General features: G+C 35.4%; 1 protein-coding gene and 1 long non-coding RNA gene across 3 annotated transcripts; both read right to left on the bottom strand.

Moving 5' to 3' along the window:
• Positions 1 to 1521: 1521 nt before the first annotated feature.
• Positions 1522 to 2172, bottom strand: LOC149076303 (uncharacterized). Its single transcript, XR_016194213.1, has 2 exons — positions 2032 to 2172; positions 1522 to 1747 (listed from the first exon to the last, which is right to left on the bottom strand). It is a non-coding gene; the product is annotated as an uncharacterized LOC149076303 (long non-coding RNA).
• A 1061-nt stretch (positions 2173 to 3233) lies between these two features.
• On the bottom strand, positions 3234 to 22470 carry LOC149076302 (uncharacterized). Of its 2 annotated transcripts, none has more exons than XM_089245521.1 (9): positions 22376 to 22470; positions 15524 to 15602; positions 15019 to 15177; positions 12973 to 13089; positions 10478 to 10618; positions 9340 to 9477; positions 5553 to 5675; positions 3569 to 3694; positions 3234 to 3460 (listed from the first exon to the last, which is right to left on the bottom strand). In XM_089245521.1, exons 1-9 carry the CDS (start codon positions 22415 to 22417, stop codon positions 3282 to 3284), a joined length of 1104 nt encoding a protein of 367 aa, XP_089101647.1. In that variant the 5' UTR covers positions 22418 to 22470; the 3' UTR covers positions 3234 to 3281. The 2 variants fall into 2 exon arrangements, with proteins under 2 accessions (XP_089101647.1, XP_089101648.1); XM_089245522.1 differs by lacking the exon at positions 22376 to 22470 and adding an exon at positions 15886 to 15963.
• Between the last annotated feature and the right edge of the window lie 307 nt (positions 22471 to 22777).

Below are 22777 nucleotides of genomic sequence, written 5' to 3'. Positions count from 1 at the left end.
AATTCTTCTCTAGCAAAATGTTATTTAACTATGTTTACAACTGCCGGAACCACTATATACCTACAAAAACAAACTACTATATTTCCCTGCGTGCAGTCCACTGCGGTGTTTTTTATACTGTTCTGCAAACTTCATTCATCTATAATCGGGATGGCCATGCGTTTCTTTTTTTCCGGAACAGTCCCGGGTTTTTTGTTTTTTTTTCTGGCCATCCCGACTTTTTTGCAAAAAATGTCCAGGTTTTTCCCATTTTTCAAACACAGCCAACTTTTTATTCTTTATTAAAACCAAATATTATTTTTGAACTCACGAATTATAATTTGATAACTGCAACTATGAATACGAATATTGATCTCTTGTTTGTCAGGGTGAATGTTTTGTTCCGTGAAATGAATTTTAATCTACTGCAATTCGCAGTAGTGCTTCCTTTTTCATCATTGGCGATTTTTCAATCATTTTAATAGTATTTACACAACTTTTTGCTTACTTTTGGAATCTTTTTTGGCGATAACATGCAATGTTTTCATATTTTCCTGTATTTGGAATCATAATCTCCTGTATTCCTTTCGAGGATATATGATCAGCCGATCTGTAATAAAATCTTTTAAGGAAAGGACTGAGTTGTTTGCACTTTTTTTTTAGAATAAATACCGATTTCTCCACGAACATCTATGCACGCCATCCATAAATCTTAGAAAAATTATTTTTATATTTAAAAATACTTATTCTGTTTCAACCTCTCAGAAAAAAAAACGGGCTATAAGACGTAGCGGTATACAATATGCACTAAGAAATTTCAAATATTCCATAAAGTATAATCCACGGATTTTTTATACGAAAAAAATGCAGTATGTCTTTATTCTCTGTGTCTGAATATTCACATCCTAATAGACGCATAATCGCCATAATTATATTTTCTACCTCTGACAACTATGAACCAACCTTTACTTCCCAGAAGAAGCTGAATCCATCAAATCTTAATTTGTAATCAATCATAGGTTGGTATATTATCCACAAAATTAAGAACCAAACAATTTTTAAATTCTCAGAGATTATAATATTTAATTCTCCGTCGGGCGTAACTAATCTACAAGTCATATTCTTCACATTTTATTTTCTCTCTCCTTTCGTAGATGGCACTGGTACTTTCACTATTGAGATCCATACCGGTATGCATCATAAAAACAAATAATATATAGTTTCATAACACATTTTGCCTATTTTCATGCTGCATACCGGTTTGAAAACAACTAACTTTATTCAAATCTATGGTTTATTTTTATTCGATAGATGACAGCAAAGGCCAATATATTTTTGTGTAGAAGAGAGATGTGTACAAATATTTTTTGCAGTTTTTAGAAAATTTCTTTTATCCCTTTCGAACACTATATCCTATATAATAGCGTCATATATTTTGGAAATAGTTACCGCAGCGTATAATGTGTCGAGATAGATATTAACTTTGCTACCGTTAGAGCTATCGATGTTCATCTTTCAAAAATTCCAAACACACTATGAATGTAGTCAGAAATTTTTCTTTATTCCATCATCAATAATCATTGTCCATAATCAGGAGTCGGATAAGGAGTCTTCATTTATGAGAGTTGTTCATCCATATAATCATACATCTCATCTCTCAAGTACGTACAATGGCATTCTCGATTCTCGGTGCACGTTCCTGACAAAAATCCAGCGAGCATGCAATGGCCTTCGCACGAGTATTCGTCATCGCAGTCGTCATGAAACACTGGAAGAAAATTTTTTATAAGCTAAATAACAGTGAATTATACAGTGTATATCGTATACATAATTGTTCATATTGAGCAATGAACGGGAGCTAATTAATTGAATATTAACTTCATACTTGATTCATTAAATTTTATTAAATTAAATGAAAGAAGTGACAAAAATTAATTGTATTTTGACAAAAAATATATGTGACAATATGGATTGGAAATCATGTTAAAAAATTATAAATTTGTTGAGAAAATGAATGAAGCGAAGAAAACATTGAAGCTTATCATTAAATACCTGCTTTAAAATTGTCCAACTTGTTACAGATGCAAGTAGTAGAGTCGCAATCGCCGTTATCGAATCCAATCATTCTACAATGGGATATGCACTCGTGTTTTCTGTCTGGACAACCAGAGTGATATGAGAAGTGTTCATACGCTAATTAAAAAAGAAAAATACAAAACTAATCAAAAAGTATTAATGGGTGAAATGAATGACATAATCATAATAGTAAAAATAAGAAACTGCATGTATATACAAGGTGATTCCATAACATCATAGGATCCTAGAAAAATACTTTCAGTTAGAAAAAGTGTCCAAATAACGCGAAGAACTCAGGTGCACCAATGATATTGCAAGGGGGCTGTATAGTAATTGAAGTAAAAAAAAAACCTTTTTCATACGGACACCTTGTCCTCGAAAACCCATTAAGAAAGTCGTTGCCCTAACTCACTTGATGTAAAAAAACACGTTTATAAGTGCGATGTTCGCAGAGATATTCGAATTCGAAAATCGAAGAAAATTTTGGAAGGAAAGGCATGAAACTAACAAGGACTACGTTTTCTTTATCGCATTTATGCCCTTCTTTCACAACTTATATCCAATTTTCGAATTCAAATATTTCAACGAATATTGTTTTTGGATTTCAAACATTTCAACGAATACACACTTAGAGAAGTGGAATGTTTTTTTTGGCCTTAAGAGAGACAGGGCAATAACTTTTTAATAGGTCTTTTTGAGGACAGGATGTCAGTATAAAATGCGAATTTTCATATTTTGATAACTATACAACACCTGCATTCTCACACCCTCATTATGTGTATTTCTTCTATATTTTGAATAAAATTAATCTATGTATTCCATTTGTTGACACCGGTGAGCTGTAAAGATACATATACAGTAGTAGTTCATGTGAAGTTATGCATTTAGCATTTAATGCTAGTGTATTAGCTATGCCCTACAACTATTTCGCCGGGAATTCCATACAGGGCTGGAACAAGGGTTTGGGGCAAAAGGGGGGGAGGCAGCTTATCCGAGTGAAAAAATTTTGGGAACGGCAAATTGTAGGGGAAAAAGAAAACACCTTTATGAAGTCATCGACTTTTACTGTGGTAGGGGTGGAAAAATCATGCCCCCTCCCAACAAAAATCCTAGCTACGGAGCTGCTTCCACACACTGAATTTCTCATATATATTTCAACGGAGAAAATATGCTGCTACATTATGATTTGGAATTAAAAAGGATGATTAAATGCGCTGTATACAAATCTAAAAAATTGAAGGAATAATAAAATATGTGCTTTTTTCTTCTGGTGTCTTGATGCATCTACATCTGTCTCCATCATCGCAGTAACCGTCTCGGAAATTCAACGATATGCAAGTTGCAGCGCAGATGTGATCATTTTCCGGGCAGCCATATCTTTTAGGAATCAGACGCAAAGACAGTCCTATGACAAATTAAAATATAATTATTACCTTAATTACATTAAGAGGTATCAGAATGAAAGCGACGTTACAAATATATGAGTCAAAAACTATTCAACAAACAGACTCACTTTCACTTCGGCCAGAAATGCGATAACATGCGCAATTTTTGTCATCCATGCAAATTCCTGACGTGAAGTTTTTTGCTTTGCAGCGCATGGCACAAAACGCATCGCCACAGTCATCTTCAAGTTCAGCTAAATGGGGAAAGAGGGGTCATATACATGTGTTGTTTCAATTTGTTGCAACCGTTGTTTTTAGAAGTGCAAAAACTAAGTTTTTTCCTAATTGTAAAACGTTTTCAATTGGCCATGCGGTTTTTTAAACTAATTTTTTTAAGGGTCGTATGCATAAAAGTGTAAAAAACAAACTTTTCATACTGCCACCGTGCGTCAATTAGTGAAATGTAGAACTTGCTTTAAAAGGGCATTTGCAAAAAGATCCAAATTTTTAATTGCAATAAATACTCTTGCAGGTATTTGACTTGGAATTTTTTTCATCATTTATCTCCAATAAGGGTCAGGTTATTGGGAACTATAATGAAGAGAATATATATCGTGTGGTTCGAAAATTGCAAATATGTAAATTAAATTCAAAGTGTAAAGCATTCTGTACGGAAATGTGTTAGTGACTAAAAAAGTAAAACAGTTCAACTTTTCAGTAATTTCAGTAGCCGCTGTAGTGGTTGGTGGTCACAGTGACGGACTCGCTTCCAAGGACCCGGGTTCGAACCTCACCGTCGCCAAAGTGGTGGTTGGCTGAAGTTGGTTTTGCATGGTTCCCAACTTTGAGGCGCAAAAGCATGCCGATCTCCTCGTGAAAATGTTGAGCAACAGGCAACAAGAAGTACAAATTATTCAATCATAAAACTTCACTCATAGTTCGAATTATACTAGATGGCCGCTCTATAACAAACGTTACACAGAAACAAACTTCACGATAGGTTCACAACACGTACACGCATATTCCAACATTACCGCTTTGTTAGAAATTCCGCAGAGAAACAAGGACGTCTTCAATACATATATAGGAAGCCGGAAAAACTAGTTTCAAAAATATATTTCGAATTGTACTGCTTTCACAGGACAGACCCTTAAAAATCGAATATAAAACAAATGTACTGAAGTAGTAATAATTTCCAAATATATAATTACTTTCTTTGTGATTCAAACTATATCGTAGTAAGATTAAAAAAAAATTGAATTGCAAACTTGAAATTAAAAAAAAAACAGAAAAGAACAAAACATTTTAACAAATCAGTGAAGTCACAGCCACACATGCTCTGCAACAAACAAATAGTTGCTGTCGTTAATTGGGACATCTACCAGCAAATTTTGAAATTGGTGAATTCAACTTATGCGCAAAGGCGATTCTGAATTTTTACCTTTAAACTGGCTGCAGTAATGAACGTTTAAAGGACCCTTTACGCATATGCGAAACTATGAATTTAAGGGTAAAGAGTATGAGATTTTTCGCAAATGATATTTCAAAGCGTATTTCAACAAGTAGAAGTTTTATTACCCGGGGAATGCATGAAAACTTTTTTTTTTACTTTTACTTTGTACACGACCAGAAAAATAACATGTTAAGAAACTGCATGTCATTTGAGAACTTTTTGTAACTAGGAGTACACTTCCGAATTCAACGGTTGCAGAGAGACAGTCCTAAGGACAAACAAATTGAAACATCCTGTAAAAATACGAAGAACATTAAACAGGTATATTTCTAAATAATCTTCTTCAACATGATTCCTTATGAGATTCATTAAAACCGATATTAATAGATATCAACTCTTAAAAATTCTGAAGTTTTTATAAAAAATTTATTGATTTCTTGAAAAAGTTTTTCTACTAATATTTCAATTTACTACTGTCATTTGAAGACAACACTAGTCACCTACAAGAATATGTTAGTCGTCTGTATTTGAGGTTCAAAATCAATACGAGAGTTTTGATTTTCATAAGAATATGTTAAAAAAAATGTTCTCAACCGGATTGATTTATTTCACAATTTATGCGACAAAAAAAAAACACAACTCATGATTAAGTAACTTACATCTATCGTGGCATACGCAAGCAGTGTTCTGACATTCCCCACTTCCATAACCAACGTTCTTGCATATAACATCACAATGATCCAATGGTCCAGGACAAAAAGCATAATTTGAGAGTCGTAACGCTGTAGAAAAATATTTATAAAAATATCAGACTGAATAAAGAATATAAGTATTGGACATTCGTTATAACAACCTCCCTCTTTTCACAGAAAACGGCCGTTATATTGAGAGGTCGTTATATCGAATATTTGAAAAAAAATTAGCTTCTAAAGACAATCCACATGTTTTGAACAGAATTGTATCATTTATTTTGGTTGCAATATCTGCGGTTGCTGCAAGAATGAATCAGGTTAGAAAGTAATGGAAAAATAACTATAATTAATTATATGCACGTATTTATGTAGGCCTACTGAATTCTTCAATATCTAAGGTTAATGTGAAACACAATTCTGTCACACGAAAAACACGGATTTTGTACATTTCTTTGCCGGAGATGAGTTAGGAAGTTACATTGGATTGATTGGTCTTTGTAGGCGTGTTATATTGAATGAAAAACAAAATGCGATGAATAGGAGAAAAATTGGAACTTCTCACATCAGTCGTTATGATGGAACAGTCGCAATATCGCATGATCGTTATAACGAGCGTCTACTCTATTTTGCTGTTTCTTATTCAAATACGTACTTAGAACTGAGGTTAGATAATGTTTATTTCTCTTTTTTTTTCAGTTAGGAACATTTTCTATTTCATAGAGGATATTCCACACGGTCGTCTTGCCACTATTTTATACTTCAATTATTTCTTTTTTCATTAAGTCACAGTAAAAATCTGATACTCGGTATTACTGAATCATCTGTAATGTAACGTAAAGTCCGTTATAGAAACCATTTTCTGACCTGTTGTGAGTTATCGTTATAACAGACCAATGCAGATACCCTGTATAAGCAGTGTAAAGCAATGCTTTGAAAATTAAAGTTGTTTAACTGAAGTGGAAACATATATATATATATTGATATACCAGGAATAACACAGAGTTTATGGATATTCTCGACTTGACATGTACGTGTTCAACTCATTTAACGATCACCGACGTAATATTGCATACAAAGGAGAGTGGAATAAATTCAAACAAGTTCTCTGTGTTTCCTTTCCTCTCTGTTCACTATCGCGAAGCTTTATTAGTAGCCCTATCAGCCAAAGTTGTGTTTTCTTTCATTCCTTTTTTTTTCTATACTCCTGTTATTGTTTTTCCCCGCATATAATGCCTCTTTCTGCTATATGTATGTAAGGGCGAAGGAGAAAACGTAGAAAGAGGGCGAAAAGAGGAATCTAACAAACAACTCTATTTATATATATTTACCTCATATGTTATATACTCTTTCCTTTTATATTTTTTATCATTTTCCCTTCCTTTTTCAAACGTGGGGGTTAGGTTAGGATGAGATTACCCGATATACCGCCGATTCGTCAAACAGAGATGATCCAAATTTGTTGCCAAAAGCTTGTACCTGAAGTGGTTAAAGGACTTAGGGGTCATTCACGTCAACATCGATAAAGGGGGGGGGGGGATTTCGGATTTGCTGGCTGGCTTTATGACAATGGGGAGGGGGGTTTGAATGATGCTTATGTCATCAACCACCCTTTTTAAAAATATTAAATTTTTTTAATGTCATCTTTACTGATTACGCCAAAAACGAGAAAAACATTTCCCAATTTTGTGGGCACCTGGACTAATATTCGCCCAATTGATAAATCCTCTACACAGCCACTTTTTCATTTTAGTGATCTCTAAATGTTCCGCGGATCCTGCAAGTGATCTGGAAATATGTCCGGGCCACTCAAGTGGTGTAGAAATGTATCGCTGGCCTGCTGTATCGCGCGTCATTCAAGTGATCCGCCAGTCACTTGTGCGATGTAGAACTTTATTTATTTTATTTATTTATACAATATTGTTGGCCCTGGGGCCTATACAAGAGAATGCGATTAAAAATGACGAAGATATTGTTTGATATTGGACAAAAAACTAGTGATATTGGGGGATTCGACAATAGAGTTTGAATTCTGTTCCATTCACCAATGGTATAAGGAAAGAAGCTGTACTTAAAGCGGTCAGTGGAAGCAAAAATAGGTATTATTTAAAGGGAATGGTCTTCGAGAGATGTAGGATGGTTTGGCTAAGATACCTGAGGTATCTATGTTGAATTGATCATGGAAAATTTTATATAACAATTTTAATTGAGAAATAAAACGAAGAGTAGAGAGAGGGAGGGGATGAAGTTCATTTTAGAGTTCGGGCAAGGAAACGAAAGATGACCAGCAGTCGTGAGCAAATCGGGCGGATTTATTTTAGATTGATTCGAGCTTGTCGATATTACTAGAGGTGAGAGTCCCAGATTTCAGCGGCGCGCCGCAGAAATTACGCCGCGGCGTAAGAATAAACTAGGGAGATATAAGTTTGGTAACAGATTAGTCTGACATACCGAGTGGAGTGATTAAGGTTGCGGCGGAGGAAGAAAAGTTTGTTAAGACACTTCTGGTAAACGTAGTCAACATGTTTATTCCAACGAAGGTAGGCTGAGATTATGACACCGAGGTATTTGATTTGGGAAACTCGGGATATTAGTGATGGAGTAAGAGTCTTCAAGAGGAAGTAATTAACGGGTAAAACTTTCATGTGAACAATTTTTGAGATATGCATTACCATTTGCAGTAAAGAATACCAGTCCGCGATGGAAACCAGATTATGTTGGAGAAGTTCTTGATCAGATTCATGCTGAATGATACGGTGAGAACTGCACTGAGGGCCGTTCAGGTGCCACTCAAGGGATCTCTAAATGTGCCATGGACCGCTTAAGTGTTCTGCAACTGTGTCGCGTGTCACTTAAGTGATATATGAGTGTGCCACGGGCCTACTTCAGTGATCTGAAATGTGCCACGGGTCTACTGGAGCGATCTGTAAATGTGCCGCTTTCACATTTTAGTTCATTTTCGTAAAATTAGGTTTGAAGTAGCGGACCACATCAGATAACCACGAGGGCCATATTTTGTTCACGGTCCACGGGTTTCTTAAAAAGAAATTTCGAGTTCGAAAAGCATTGAAATTAACATAAATTTATTATAATAACATATATAAAAGTGTTTCCTTCCGAAATTTTAATTTTTAAAGTATTTTTTGCATCAAAAAGTAAATTTATGATCATCTAGGAAAAGGGGTTGGAGAGCATAAGTCCCCGTATGCCTCCTCTCCCCGTGTACGTCTCTGATACTAACATGCGTTAGGAGGTGGGGGGGGGGGGCAGAGCTGACAAAATTTTGCTGACGCGGAGAGGAGGGTTTAAAAAATGGCTAAAACAAAATCTGCTGACGTAATACTTGAACCAGCCCCCTTACGCAGCCCGCAACCGCAATCATGAACGAAATGTGACCCTAAAGCAGGGAAGTGTGTGAACCCATGGTCGTATGTATTAAAAATATTTTTCGAAATTTCGGTAAAATGAACTCCTGGTTCATCAATAAACTAATATTGAAATATCACAGTTTTCTGAAACACCTGGAAAAATTTAAATGTTCCAATCTCAGTGAGCTTCTTGTTCGCGCAGGTGTAAACGATGCTGTCATGCGCTACATCATTGGAATTACCCTGAATTTTTCATATGATGACAGATAATGAGGTTTTGTGCGAAATACCAATAGTCAGGTGAATCGAATCGTTCAGGGAAAATATTTCTCAAAGTTTTAGAAACAATTAACAATGGATAATTGGGCAAGAGAAGACTGATTACTCACGTTTGCAACATGGCCTATTGAAACATGTGCAGCTGTCGAGAGCACAATATCCACCTTCGAAACCGATTCCCAAACACTTCTCTTGGCAAGGGATTTCTTCAACGGGGCAACCAAAGGACGAGGAACGGAGTTGATACCCTTAAAGGAAGAGAATTAAAATTGATGGTCATTATTACTAAATTAGCTTCTTATACGGAACATAATTAACGATTGAAAACCTTAAAAATATCCTTGAAAAACATCAGTTCAATTTGATTTGGATATATCTTTCACGAAAAATGTGCAAAGTTCGGTTATTGTGCATAATCGCCGACCATTTTGGTAAAATTGATGAATTTCCCTAAATTTATGACTTTTACCGGCTATTATGCACAATATCCGAGCGTCGTGGTAAACATGGTAAATCGTACTCAATTTATGACATTTGACAGTTATCATGCATAATCGTCATTCCGTATTGGATATGATAAATCTGCCTCATCATCGTGATATTTATTATTTTGATTAGTCTGAAACAGATAACTCTGATTTAAATTATTTTTCCAAACATCCGAAGACCTATTTTACGAATTGTGGAATCGGACATCGGCATAACGCACTCTAATTTAACAAATTGCACGATCGTATTTGGATATAACGAACTTCCATTAAAAAAATTTTTGTTCTTATACAATCAGGCCCCAATGTCAAAACTATTTAACGAAATCTACAAACGAACCCCGGCATAAGTAACCACTATTTGACGAATTCTACAATCAGACCTCGATATAACAAACTCCCATTTAATAGATTTATACTATTGTACTCCGATGCAATGAACTCTCATTTAAAATATTTCACGATCCTACCCTGATATCACTATCTTTCTTATCAAATTATCAATTTCTCTTTCTTTAGCATTTATCAAATTCACCAACGACACTTGGGTATTACGCATAATCACTGATAATAATGATAAATTTATCAAACTTGGCGAGACAATGGGTGATAATGCATAATAACCGATTCATCAAATTCACCGTAACACTGGTGGATATTTTGCCGTAAGTAAAAATTTGCAAATTTTAATATTGTTTTGAAAACAACCTGATTTTATCTGCATCCATTTAAAGATCGATAAGAACAAAAACGCGCTTACTTTCCTCTGTGGTCCTCGGGAAGCACATGCACACGTCGTCTTGGCAGTAGCCGTAACCAGATCCAATAGCAGTGCAAAAGCTGTTACACTTCGCTGCTGATCCTGGACAGAAAAGGTATATGTCTTCGGGAAGAGGCAAAGCTAGGAGATGTGAAATCGAAACAAAATTATTATTTTGAAAAAAAAAAAAAAAAAAAAAGATTTTCTCACTTGTTCAAAGTCATTTCATTTATAATCATAACTTCACGTTTTAAATAATTTAGGTATTAAAAATATTCTGAGTTTCGTATATGACAATAATTTGAGCTATTTCAGTTCAATTTTGAAATTGATCAAGTGAGAAAACGAAGGCATTCCGACGAGCTCCGCGAGTAGAACACACTAGAGCTGCAGCTGAATCATAATGTTTTTTCAAATATCCTATCCTATATTTGAAACAGTTTTAAGCCTTACCAAGGTATTGACGACAAATCTCGCCTTACTTGATGCCTTGTATTTCGGCAATCACGAGCCATCTCGCCTCCTTAAAACCGAGTTATTTCGGCAATGACAAAGAATATGACCCAGTTTTATTAGGCATGCCGCAAGGTCCTAGGTTCAAACCCCGGGGAGAGTATATTTTCCATAACGAGCTTGCGCCAACCACCGATAGATGACACCTTAGTTTCCAATCCAACTCATTATTAGCAGTAAATTGCAATATAGCGATATGGCCGAAGTTGGTGTTTGGTGAAGTAGTTTTATCAGGCAGTAACTCCCTTACAGCTGCATTGAGATATATCCGACTAATTTGATTCCTCGTAGTTCGGCATAGGCAAGATATCTCGCCTAACTTTATGCTTTGTATTTCATCAACCACAAGATATCTCGCCGAACTTTATGCTTTGTATTTCCGCAACCACAAGATATCTCGACTCATTAAAACCCTGTTATTTTGCCAATAACAAAAATATGACCCAGTGTTCACCCCTAGAGTGGCAATGGAGAGATAGCGGCCTAATTTGATTTCACGTACTTTGACATTGACGATATATATCGGCTGATTTGACGTCTTGTATTTTGGCAATTACGAGATATCCCCTAATTCAATTCCTCGTATTTCGACATTGACGAGATGTCTTGCCAAACTTGATGCTTTGTATTTCGGCATTCACAAGATATCGCGCCTCCTTAAAACCCTGTTATTTCGGAAATGACAAATAATATGACCTAGTTTACCCTTAAAGCAGCATTCACAAGATATCTGCCCAATTCGATGCTTTGTATTTCGACATCATCGAGATAACTCACTGAACTTCATGCCTTGCATTTTGACCAAAACGAGGAACCACGCCTCCTTAAAACCTTCTTATTTCGGCATTGACAAACCCAGATACCTCTGTAAATAAGCTTTGTTCGCAAACATGTTTTCCACCCAACCCCCCAAGCTGTCAGATCAACTCTCAGAGGGCAGAGTAAATCGTTGTTCAAAGTTTGGTTACAGAAGGAGAGATATTGACTTTTTTCCCTTCTCTTCGGGTAGTTTGTTAATATTCGAACAGTGTGTAAATGATAGAAAAAGGCAAGAGTATTTCTTTTTCCTTGGTTTATTGTTCTCGGAGTATGGAGGAAAGCTTTATCACTAGCACAAAATATTCTATTTTCCTTGAAAAAATATATGGCATTTTTCTTTCTGAAAGAGATTAGTAAATCACTGCGTGTTATTCGGATTTGGGGAAGATAAAACTCCCCCAATGAGATAGTTGTAAACCTTTTAAGCGGTTTAAAGTTTCTCTGATTAGCATTATGACTGCCACAGTGTAAAAATCAATCAACAGAACTTCTAGAAATTGCCACACTTATTTTCAAAAAGAATATTTTTTCCCCGATTTTGGCCATGATATTGTCATCCCCCCCCCAAAAAAAAACAAGACTTATAATAATGAGAAGAAAATGAAGAGAAAAACTATATATTTGTATTATTCATACTGTACACATATTCCTATACTACTCCGAAAAGAAACACCGTCTCTCTTTCATTCTGTATCAAACTTTGAAAAAAAAGCTGACTCCGCTCATTGGCATTTGATCTGACATGTTGAGGTGGAGGAAGGAAAACATTTTTGACTGTAAAAACAACTACAACGAAGTATCTGAGCTCATATATCAAAAGGTCTAACATATACAATTTTCAGTTATTTATTAAATAATTATTATGTATATATTTTTTAATTTTCTCAACTCGATGGAATATTTCTGCAGTTGAAATGATGACGGAACGAAATTAACATAATGAAGAAAATACCAAACAATCTGCAGTTCTAACAATTTGAACAATTTAACTTTACCGTAAGTTAGGAAAAAAATTAGTACAGAATTCAAAAATATATTTAGAAAATTTTATTCATAAAAGTTATGAAATTATTAATTTCAATATTAATGTAATGAAATAAATTATTTACTTCATGATTTATGGAATAAATGCACATATTTTCCTGAAATGAAAATATACATACGGTGTTCATGAGGACAAATGCACTGGAGTCCGTCGCAGTATCCGGTTCCCCACGGAAGACCAAGAGTAAAGCAGAATTGGCGACATAACTGAGAATCCTGTGGGCAGTTCTGTTCGTCTACGTAAAAAAAGGTTATCGTGAAATAATTTCATAGTATTATTGATAAAATGAATTTGAAATCAACTTCTTGGAACTGTGAAACAGAAAAAAAGGCAAAATAGAAGTCTAGAAACAAAATCAGTTACAATTATAAATGAAATCTCACTCTATTTCAATTAATGGAAATCTTGATTGTAAGTTGGAAAGGCAAAGCTGAAACCTATAAAGTAATCTGATTTTAGCAAAAGCATTTGATAAAGTGTTACAAGTTAGGCAAAGCAACAGTTTTCTTTCCTCTGCGGTTTTTTTAGGCCTTTCGGTCTTTTCCTAGGTGTTTCAAAAAAAGCTCATTCAAAAACAGCATCTTTACGGGATATAGAATCTCACCCGAGATAAAAATAGCAAAAAAGAAAAAAAAATTAGCTCAAAAAGTTCTATAATATTGCATTTCATCATTCAGACATGAATAACGTCTTATATCAACAATATCAATACATGCTACGAGTTTATTTCATATGCAAAAGGTGTTTCGTGAAACTTTCGAAGAACACCCAAGGAACAAACATGAAGGAGGTTTTCTTACTCACTATACGTCTATTTTATTCGTTACCATAGTTCACACCGGTTAATGTGATCACGCTGGAACTTGAGGTTTTGATAAAAACAACCGAATGATAATTGTATCCGAGAAAAGTCCTGTCTGCAAGCATGTCCATGAATCCCGTTTGGTGTAACAGGACGTATGGTATACTGGTATAGGTAGAACGGGACAACTCTCCCACATAATTGGCTGCAAAATATGTTCAACCTTTCATCTGTTTATTTATTTTTTATTCTTTCTTAAACGAGATCTTTTTTCCCCTTAGAGCATAGTTTCCCAATCGCAAGGCCCCAACGCAATCTAACCCATAGGATCCTTCGTTATATTCGTAGCTTCTACCGCCCCCCTGGAACATTCCATCGCCCCCAAGGGGGCGTTAACGCCCACGTTGGGAATCACTGCCTTAGAGTAAAATCCTGCATTTTTGTTATTCAGTCACTGTAGGCCTTAGAATGGAACAGCCTAATTTGTAACAAGAATTACCATTTTCTTTAATTTTTATAATACCAATCATAGAGACGTTGAGAAAGTCGTTCGGACAAAGAAATTTGAATCTGATCATCTGAAAGAAACTGATCAAGAGCTGAAGGAAATGTTTTTCCTCCGTCATACACTTGCTTTGAGGAAGGCCATTTTAAAAGCGGTACTCCACACGTACATGGATCCCAGCGAATAATACTACGGACTGATTACAACATTAAGTATGGGAATGTTTATCAACAAGGGTGGAGGGGAGAGAACATCTTTTAGCTTCCTACATGGTCCTGTAGCCTGATAGCGATAATTTATAGGGGAAAAAAAATATGTTTGGTTAAACCTTAACTGCAGAATGTGCAAAAAAAATTCTTACAATGGAAAAAAATATAACAAGTCCCTATCTATATAAACGAATTTTTCCATGTAGAGATATTGGTCAGTTCCGTTCTTTGCAAATGTGATAACAATACCTGAATTACAACATTATTTGTGATTCTAATAAGCGACCTTGACGGTAGTAAGAAAGAAGTGTAGATCCTTTTCACAGTAAATTTCAATCTCCAACTAAGAACACTGCCGAACAACGTCCACCACCGCCTTCGACAGCGTTTTCAGTCATTCGTTCCCTCGTGAATATACAGAGGTAGTAGAGAGAGAGAGAGAGAGAGTTCATCTTTTATATTCTTTATTTTCATTAAAGTTCAAATTTGAGCTTTAAACCTTCCTGTACACAGTGATCCCAGCAGTTTTATTTGAAATGAAACTTGGACAATGTATGAGATAAGTCAAAGAAAATATTATTCTAGGTCAAATTATTTTCGAACACAAATAATGCCTGCCATAATTAACAAAAAAATAAAATAAAATACCTGGAATGTCTGGGATATCACCGTCGTGTTTGCATTCGCACAGTTCGCCTTCACAAATACCACTCACGAAAGAATGGGCCCGGCAATACGACAAGCAAGCATAGGGGTTCTCTGGGCATCCCCAATTGCCAACAATTTCTGATTCAATTGGTTTCACGACTGAAATTGCAAAGGTTTAATTGTATAAACATATGAGGGTACAGGGAGAAAACGACTTTAAAGCAATTTTTTTTCGAAAATGAGATAGCAGTGCCATCTTGTAGCTTTCAAGAAATACTATCCCACGTAGACTCATTTTTGGAGTAGAACGACGTTGAAGTCGTAAAAAATGGAGATAAATTTTTGGTATACTGGGGTGGAAACCTTTATTCTCAAAACTTTCAAACTCGTTTTTCTCAAAATCTGATTTTTGCTGTAAAGTCATTTTTTCCCCATAAGAATATAAGAATTTGTTTATACTCTGGCAGCAATGTTAAAATATTCAGAAAAGAAAAAAGTAACTTACGGAACACCGCCAAAAGACACGGAACAAGAAATGCAGCAACGCGTATAGACATCGTGGGCACAGATTCAGAAAATTTCACCTAAATGAAAAATCCTTGCAATGTAACAATGTATAACATACAACATAAAATTCACATCCACCGATGGTTTATGAATGAAAAGCATTCGGAAAGTCAAACACTTGCTCAAGTCCTAAGTACGATCGTACGCACTTGCTTAACTTAAGATATTAAATTTTGGGTGCTTTTTTTAAAGATAAATTTGTATTATTTTAATACAGAAAATTGAAAGAAATACATAATTAACTTGAATTATATTTTCAGAACACATTATATCTAACGAGTTTTTACAGTAATAACTCACTTATATGAAAGAGGATATATTTTCCATCGAGAATGTTTCGACTATACCCAACGACTAGACAGAAGCAGCAATGAGTGCTCACGGTCATGGCGTAATCGCAACTGTTTATATTCTAGAATGTTCGGATATTTTTGGCTTTGTGCCTGCTTACTATATCCATGTTCAAGCCAAGTAGTGTTACCAGACATGTGATTGCAAGCATGTTTCATCGTTATACATACATATGTGTATGTATGTATGCGTCTGGAAGAAAAACAAAACGGCACCAGGCGCAGCACGTTCGAGTGTTTTATTTATTTTACTTTTTTCATTTGAAAAAACAGTCAGTGTGATTTTATTGAATACAAGTTCGGTGTTAAATACGCTCTTTTCTAGGTTGACGAGAACATTTTCTGAAACTTCATGAAGAAAATTATCACGACGTTAATCATTTAAAAAATTGTGAATGATAAAATCAACCTCAACATTTTCTCATGGAATAAAGTGCTAGAGAAAGGACAACCGAAAAACCTCTGCATCTTGAAAAATTGTGCATGAATTTGCACGAAAATTTTAGTGACTAAAAGTGACAAGTGGAGCTAAACATTCTCGACTGGAATTGATTTTGGCGAGTGCTGCCCCTTTTCAGGAAAAAAAATTGAAATTACAGTAAAGTTCAAAACTTGGATAAAAAGTACAGCAGCGATTCTCGATAATCCGGCCCGTTCAGTAATCCGGCATTTTTCTCCTAAAAGCCCATATGAGGAAAATATGTTATTGCATGTCTATACACAAAAGTTTATAAGGTGCACGCCGCTTACTGTTATCGCATCGGGATTCGCGGTAATAACCGTTGAATAACTATTTTTATCCAAAAGAAATCCATGAACAAATAACATGACCCTACCTCCAGTTAAATCAAACGGGAAAACTCGGAACAAAACCAACTGTTTGCAAAATGTTCAATCTGTCGTTTTCTTTTCCCCTGACGTTCTAAAACAGGATATTTTTTAGCTAAAATCCTGCGTTTATTGTTATTATTCAGCCATTATATGAGGAGTTTGAATGGTACCGTCTGATTGATTCTGCAAATCATGATAATTTTTTAAATGACCTTAATAAGGAATATTTAGTCAGAGTTTTTAATTTCAGAAATCACCCCATGGAGTCTAGGAGTTCGATTTTGGGTGTCGGCTGAAAAAAAAGGTTAAGAACCCCTCTGCTCTAATTTGAACGATCAATATTGTGTTTTATGTGTATTACAGGGAGAAAGAAATATCATACGTATAAAAACAATTACAATAGCAAACAATCTTTAACTCTATTTTTTTTTATAACATGGGCAAAATAAGTTTTTTTAGACTAAAAGCAATTCGGTGATATATGTGTTACAGTAATTTGATAAATCGGTTATTATGCATAATTACTAATCGTCTTGGTAAGTTTGATAAATTCATCACTTTTACCGGAGGTTATGGTTAATTATACCGAGATTAACGGTTTGCCAGTAATACCCAAGCGTCATCGGTAAATTTGATAATTACTGAAAACATTACCAATTTCACCCGCGATTATGCATAATAAAATACAGTTGGCAAATTTGGTAAATACTTTAAATTTATCGCCTTTATCTGTAATTATGCAGTAATTGCTGCGTGGAAAATGTAATCGGTGAATTTGATGAATATAAAAGAAATTCCAAATGCGTTTAGTACATAGGTTTCCCACTAGTGTTCCGGCAAACGACACGAAACCTATAAAAATCCCCAAACCCGGAGAACTTTCTGAGAAGAAACTTCCTTGTTACTATTTTTTGCAAATTTGGTCATTGTTTTAAATTTTCACGAGATAGCGCTTTAAAAAAATCAGCCTATTGAAAGAACGATATTAGCCCGTTCAGTTTTCCGGACGTAATATTACGTCGGAAGTTCTACGGAAGAAAATACAAACACCATTATTTTGCTTGCTAAGTATTTGCGCCGATTTGAGATAAAAGTGTAACCTTGAGAATTTTTTGTGCGAATGTATAAAAACACGTTTTTTTCACTCAAAATCTTTTTCTTTTCTAGCATGGTTTTGCTTGAGGGGGTCGTACTTTACAATAATTTCGTAGAGAGAGGATTAAATGTTCAGTACGTTCCATAGAACCCACGAGAAAGTCTTTCGGCCGAGTAACGGGGATCTGGTCTACTGAAAAAAACTGCCCAAGATCTAAAGGAACGGCTTTTGTAATTACTTTGCATTACGGGGAAAAAAATTGATGATATAAATTGAAATTCAGATTAACTATTAACGAATTTTCTTCCCTATGTTCTGATATTGGTCCGTTCAGTAGTTCGCATAACTCTTAGCAATATCCAAATGATAACATTATCCATGATTCTAATAAGCAGCGTCTATTTTATTATTCAAAAGGGTTTTTTCAACTATGACTCCCAACAATCCGGCGATTTCGATAATCCGGCACACCCTGGTCTGATAGGTGTCAAATTAGCGAGAGTCTCTACTGTATATGAACAGTTAAAAATTATGTGCAAACATTTTGTTTTAATCAGAAGAGACAAATTTTTTCTTAATAAACTTTATCTTTCGGGATGCATTGATAGATAGAAGTCATTAATAACTAGTTGTGTAATCGTCTCCTAAGCTTCTTTGATGAAAGAGCAATGACGTTATGTTTGTTTTCGTATTCCGTACCATTTCTGTACGCTTTGTGAGTCAAAATGTCACGCAAGAGAGTAGAAAACTCTTTTGTGAAAAAGTTCAGCACTCTCATCAAAATTATTTTCAGTGGAAAATTTTAAGTTCCACTTGTAGTGGTCAATCTAAAATTTTCGTGCACCTGAAGGCATAAGTTTGCAAAACACAGTGATTTTTCGGTTATCAAACGTTTTTCCAGCACCTTATCGAATGAATCGAAATCAAAGCTGCATTACGAGTTTGCATTGAAACTTTCAACCTGCTGCGATCGAAATACATATCCTCATCATTACAGAGCAGTGTTTCAAACCCTATTCCCCACTGATCAGAGGTGGCCGTAAAGATGGGTATTCAGGTGGAAGATTTGGTAATTTGATTTTGATTGACAAATTACGATGAAAAATTGATCTATAGTCTCTACAACAGGCATGAGTAATATTCTTATGGGTTGAAAAAAAAATTAGGCTTTCATATTTAGAGTGGTCATATTTGATCGAAGAAAAAATACAGGAAATAACGATTTTAAGTACGGAATACCGTTAATTGACACTAATAAATAACTTTTCTATACGTCCCGTATTTCCCGGGACATTACCGTATTTTATTGTAATTTTGGTCATCCCGACTTTTTGTAAAAAAATGCCCTGTTTTTTCACGTATATTTTCGACAAAGCCTACTCGAATTCATATTCTTTTTCGAAATAAAAGATTGAAATTAATATCCAAAACTCATAAATGTTAGTACAATATATATGGCTGCAAATAATACCTTACAAATTACGGTATAATTATATGGGGTGGTGATTATAAAAATGATTGTATTGCTTTTATTTTCAATCCAAAAAAAGAATTTTCAAAATTTTGAGTTGGGGTCAGTCTCATTCTTCTTCAATTTTTCAGAAATCTTCCTCTACTTCCTTTGCGTCATAATTTTCTTTTCCGTATTATTCTTTTCTTGAACCGTAATAAAAGCTTATGCAATTGAAAAGATGTATCTGAGAGAAGACCTCATATGATTTATCGTATTCCTACTTTTAGGAAAGAAATGTTTCGTAAACATTTCTATTATTTAGCTCCAAAACCATATAATTCATTACCACTAGAAATACGCTCATTATATATGCTCACTCACGTTACATTTAAAAAATCATTATTTAAATTATTAATTTTAATAGACGATGTAGACTTCTTTTGATCTTTAGGAGAAGCGATAATATTTTACCCAATAATTGCTTTGCCACTTAAGTTATGCATATTTTTTTTAATTCAAAAAACTTTGCTCTGGTTTGTGTTGTATATGTATGTACGAATTTCATTTTTTCTTGTCATACATTAAGAACTTTGTCTTTTTCTGTGTTGTGCGTACATTTGTTCTTTGTTTATTTTTATTATTACGTTATTTATTTGACATACATAATTTTGTCTTATTTATGTTGTGTGTGTGTCTTTTTTTAATGTTTCTATCATCTGGTATCTTTTATTTTATTCTTTAAATTATCAAGTAAGTTTTCTATCATCTGTAAAGAGATCATAGTCTCTGGATAGTAAATATGTTTTAAATAAAGAAACGTTAAATCTTTCTGTAGGCATGAAAATGAATAAATTAGATTTGAATAATATGAATATGTAATACATATCAAACATTTTTTTTTCGTAGAATTTATTTTTATCTACAGCAAAAAAAGAAAAAAAAAATTGAGGTAGTGCATCATTTCCTGCTACTGCTGATTTTAGTGATTTTTTGCAAAAGTAAGTAACTTTGCTCACTTTTACCATTCTTTTTGTCGATAATTGGTGATGTCCCGTATTTTGCAGTATTTTTCTCAAGAAAATATGTTCAGATTACCAATAAATAACACTTTCAACAAAATTAAAATTTCTGCAAATAAAAATAAACAAAAACGTTTAAAAAAAAACTTCATTGTGACCATGGAGACCGTATATAAACTGAAGAGCCAAAAAAATTGGTATACATGCATGCGGATGCAAATAAAGAGATATGGAACCAATCAGAGTACGGCGCTGCGGTCGGCAACGCCTATATAACACAACAAGTGTCTGGCATAGGCAGGTTATCGAGATTTAAGTGAGGTTGAACGTGGTGTTATAGTCGGCGCACGAGAGATGGGGGCATAGCATCTCCGAGGTAGCGATGAAATTTGAATTTTCACGTACGACCATTTCACGAGTGTACCGTGAATATCGGGAATCCGGTAATAAATTAAATCTACGACATCTCTGCGCCCGCAAAAAGATCATGCAAGAACGGAACCAACGACGACTGACGAGAATCATTAAACGTGATAAACGTGCAACCCTTCCGCAAATTGCTGCAGATTTCAATGCTGGGCCATCAACAAGTGTCAGCGTGCGAACCATTCAACGAAACATCATCGATATGGGCTTTCGGAGTCGAAGGCCCACTCGTGTACCCTTGATGACTGCACGACACAAAGCTTTACGCCTCGCGTGGGCCCGACAACACCGACATTGGACTGAAAACACGTTGGCGTGATATGGGACCCCCCTGATACGTCTAGATACGACTCTGACAGGTGACAGGTACGTAAGCATCCTGTCTGATCACCTGCACCCATTCATGTCCATTGTACATTCCGACGGACGTGGACAATTTCAGCAGGACAATGCGACACCCCACAAGTCCAGAATTGCTACAAAGTGGCTCCAGGAACACTCTTCTGACTTTCGCTGGCCACCAAAATTCCCAGACATGAACATTATTGACCATATCTGGGATGCCTTGCAACGTGCTGTTCAGAAGAGATCTCCACCCCCTCTTACTCCTACGGATTTATGACAGCCCTGCAGGATTCATGGTGTCAATTACCTCCAGCAGTACTTCAGACATTAGTCGAGTCCATGCCACGTCGTGTTGCGGCACTTCTGCGTGCTCGCGGGGGCCCTACATGATATTAGGTAGGTGAACCAGTTTTTTTGGTCATTTGATCATTTGATCATTTTTGTCGCACCACGGTCATTTTCTGCACACGAGGGCTAATTAGACCGGGACCAACAATTTATTGCTGATTCCGAACGGCAGGCTTGTTTTTTATACTCGTCGAGAGGTTGGTGCGCTAACCCCTTGATGGGGGACTCCCTGCGGTAGCAATTTTTGCTGCGGTCATGTCGCCATTTTTGTTGTACCCCTGTGTCAGGAAAGTTGTCTGACAAGGACGAACCGGGTATCGAACTCGCGACACCTGTAAACATCCTTTGGTACTTTAGGCGAGTATGTTACCGACCTGGGCTACCGCGCTCCAAGTTTTTTTGGCTCTTCAGTGTATATATCGTGGGCTATATGGTCACCCTACTCAGGTTGTGAATCAGTGGTCCGCCGAATCTTTTGTCTTTGTAACTCAGAATTTTCTGCAGCACGAACACCCCCTCAGGTGCAATGAGCTTATATCACGTAAGTGACAGGTCCTGGTCATGCTCGGTCCTTTCTGTTCTGTCCTTTTATTTTATCTAATTATAATAATACATCATTATAAATACTATATATATATATAGTAGAAACAATATGTATAGTTGATTCATATACATATTATGAAACAACCCCCGAACCAAAACGAATGAGAATTAGAATTTTATTTAATGTAATTGTTCGAATGTGTATATATAATTACGTACACAAAAGCGATCGGGCAAAAAACCCGCGAACTTGACAATCGCTTAAGTCGACATGTTTGTCGATACTTTTGGGGTGTCGAGTTACCGAGAGCCTACTGAATATATTCCTCATTTACGTATGGAATGCCTATATTTATCTCAATAGATTATTTGGAATTACATAAACAATTATTTCCATTGCACAGCCCACTTCTGTATCCATTGAACAAGCACTCCGTTGTGCATCTAAAAAGTTTTTTTGCCTGGTCCTCTGGACATCCAAAATATATGCTTTTAGGCAACTTCCACGCACCTAGAATGAAAAAAAAAACCGGTTGAACTAATTTGAAGAGCAAATAATTTCCCTTCACAAAAACAAAACAAAGCTTGACATTAAAGAATAACTTATTTAAATTTTTATGAAGAATCTTCAAAATATTTTAAAATGGTTAAAATCCGGTTATGCGGAAAACTGGCTATATGTCCTATGTAAATCCTAATACGGTTTTCATCTCATCAACTGTTCGTCATAGAGGTATGATTCTAATTTGAAAAATGCTCAAAATGTGTTCAAGAATCACTG

The sequence above is a fragment of the Pholcus phalangioides genome, unplaced genomic scaffold (genome assembly GCF_987345545.1).
Source record: "Pholcus phalangioides strain wild (caught in Gottingen) unplaced genomic scaffold, Ppha-v1.0 ptg000015l_1, whole genome shotgun sequence".
NCBI lineage: Eukaryota > Metazoa > Arthropoda > Arachnida > Araneae > Pholcidae > Pholcus > Pholcus phalangioides.
This window is presented reverse-complemented; position numbering and strand designations above follow the sequence as displayed.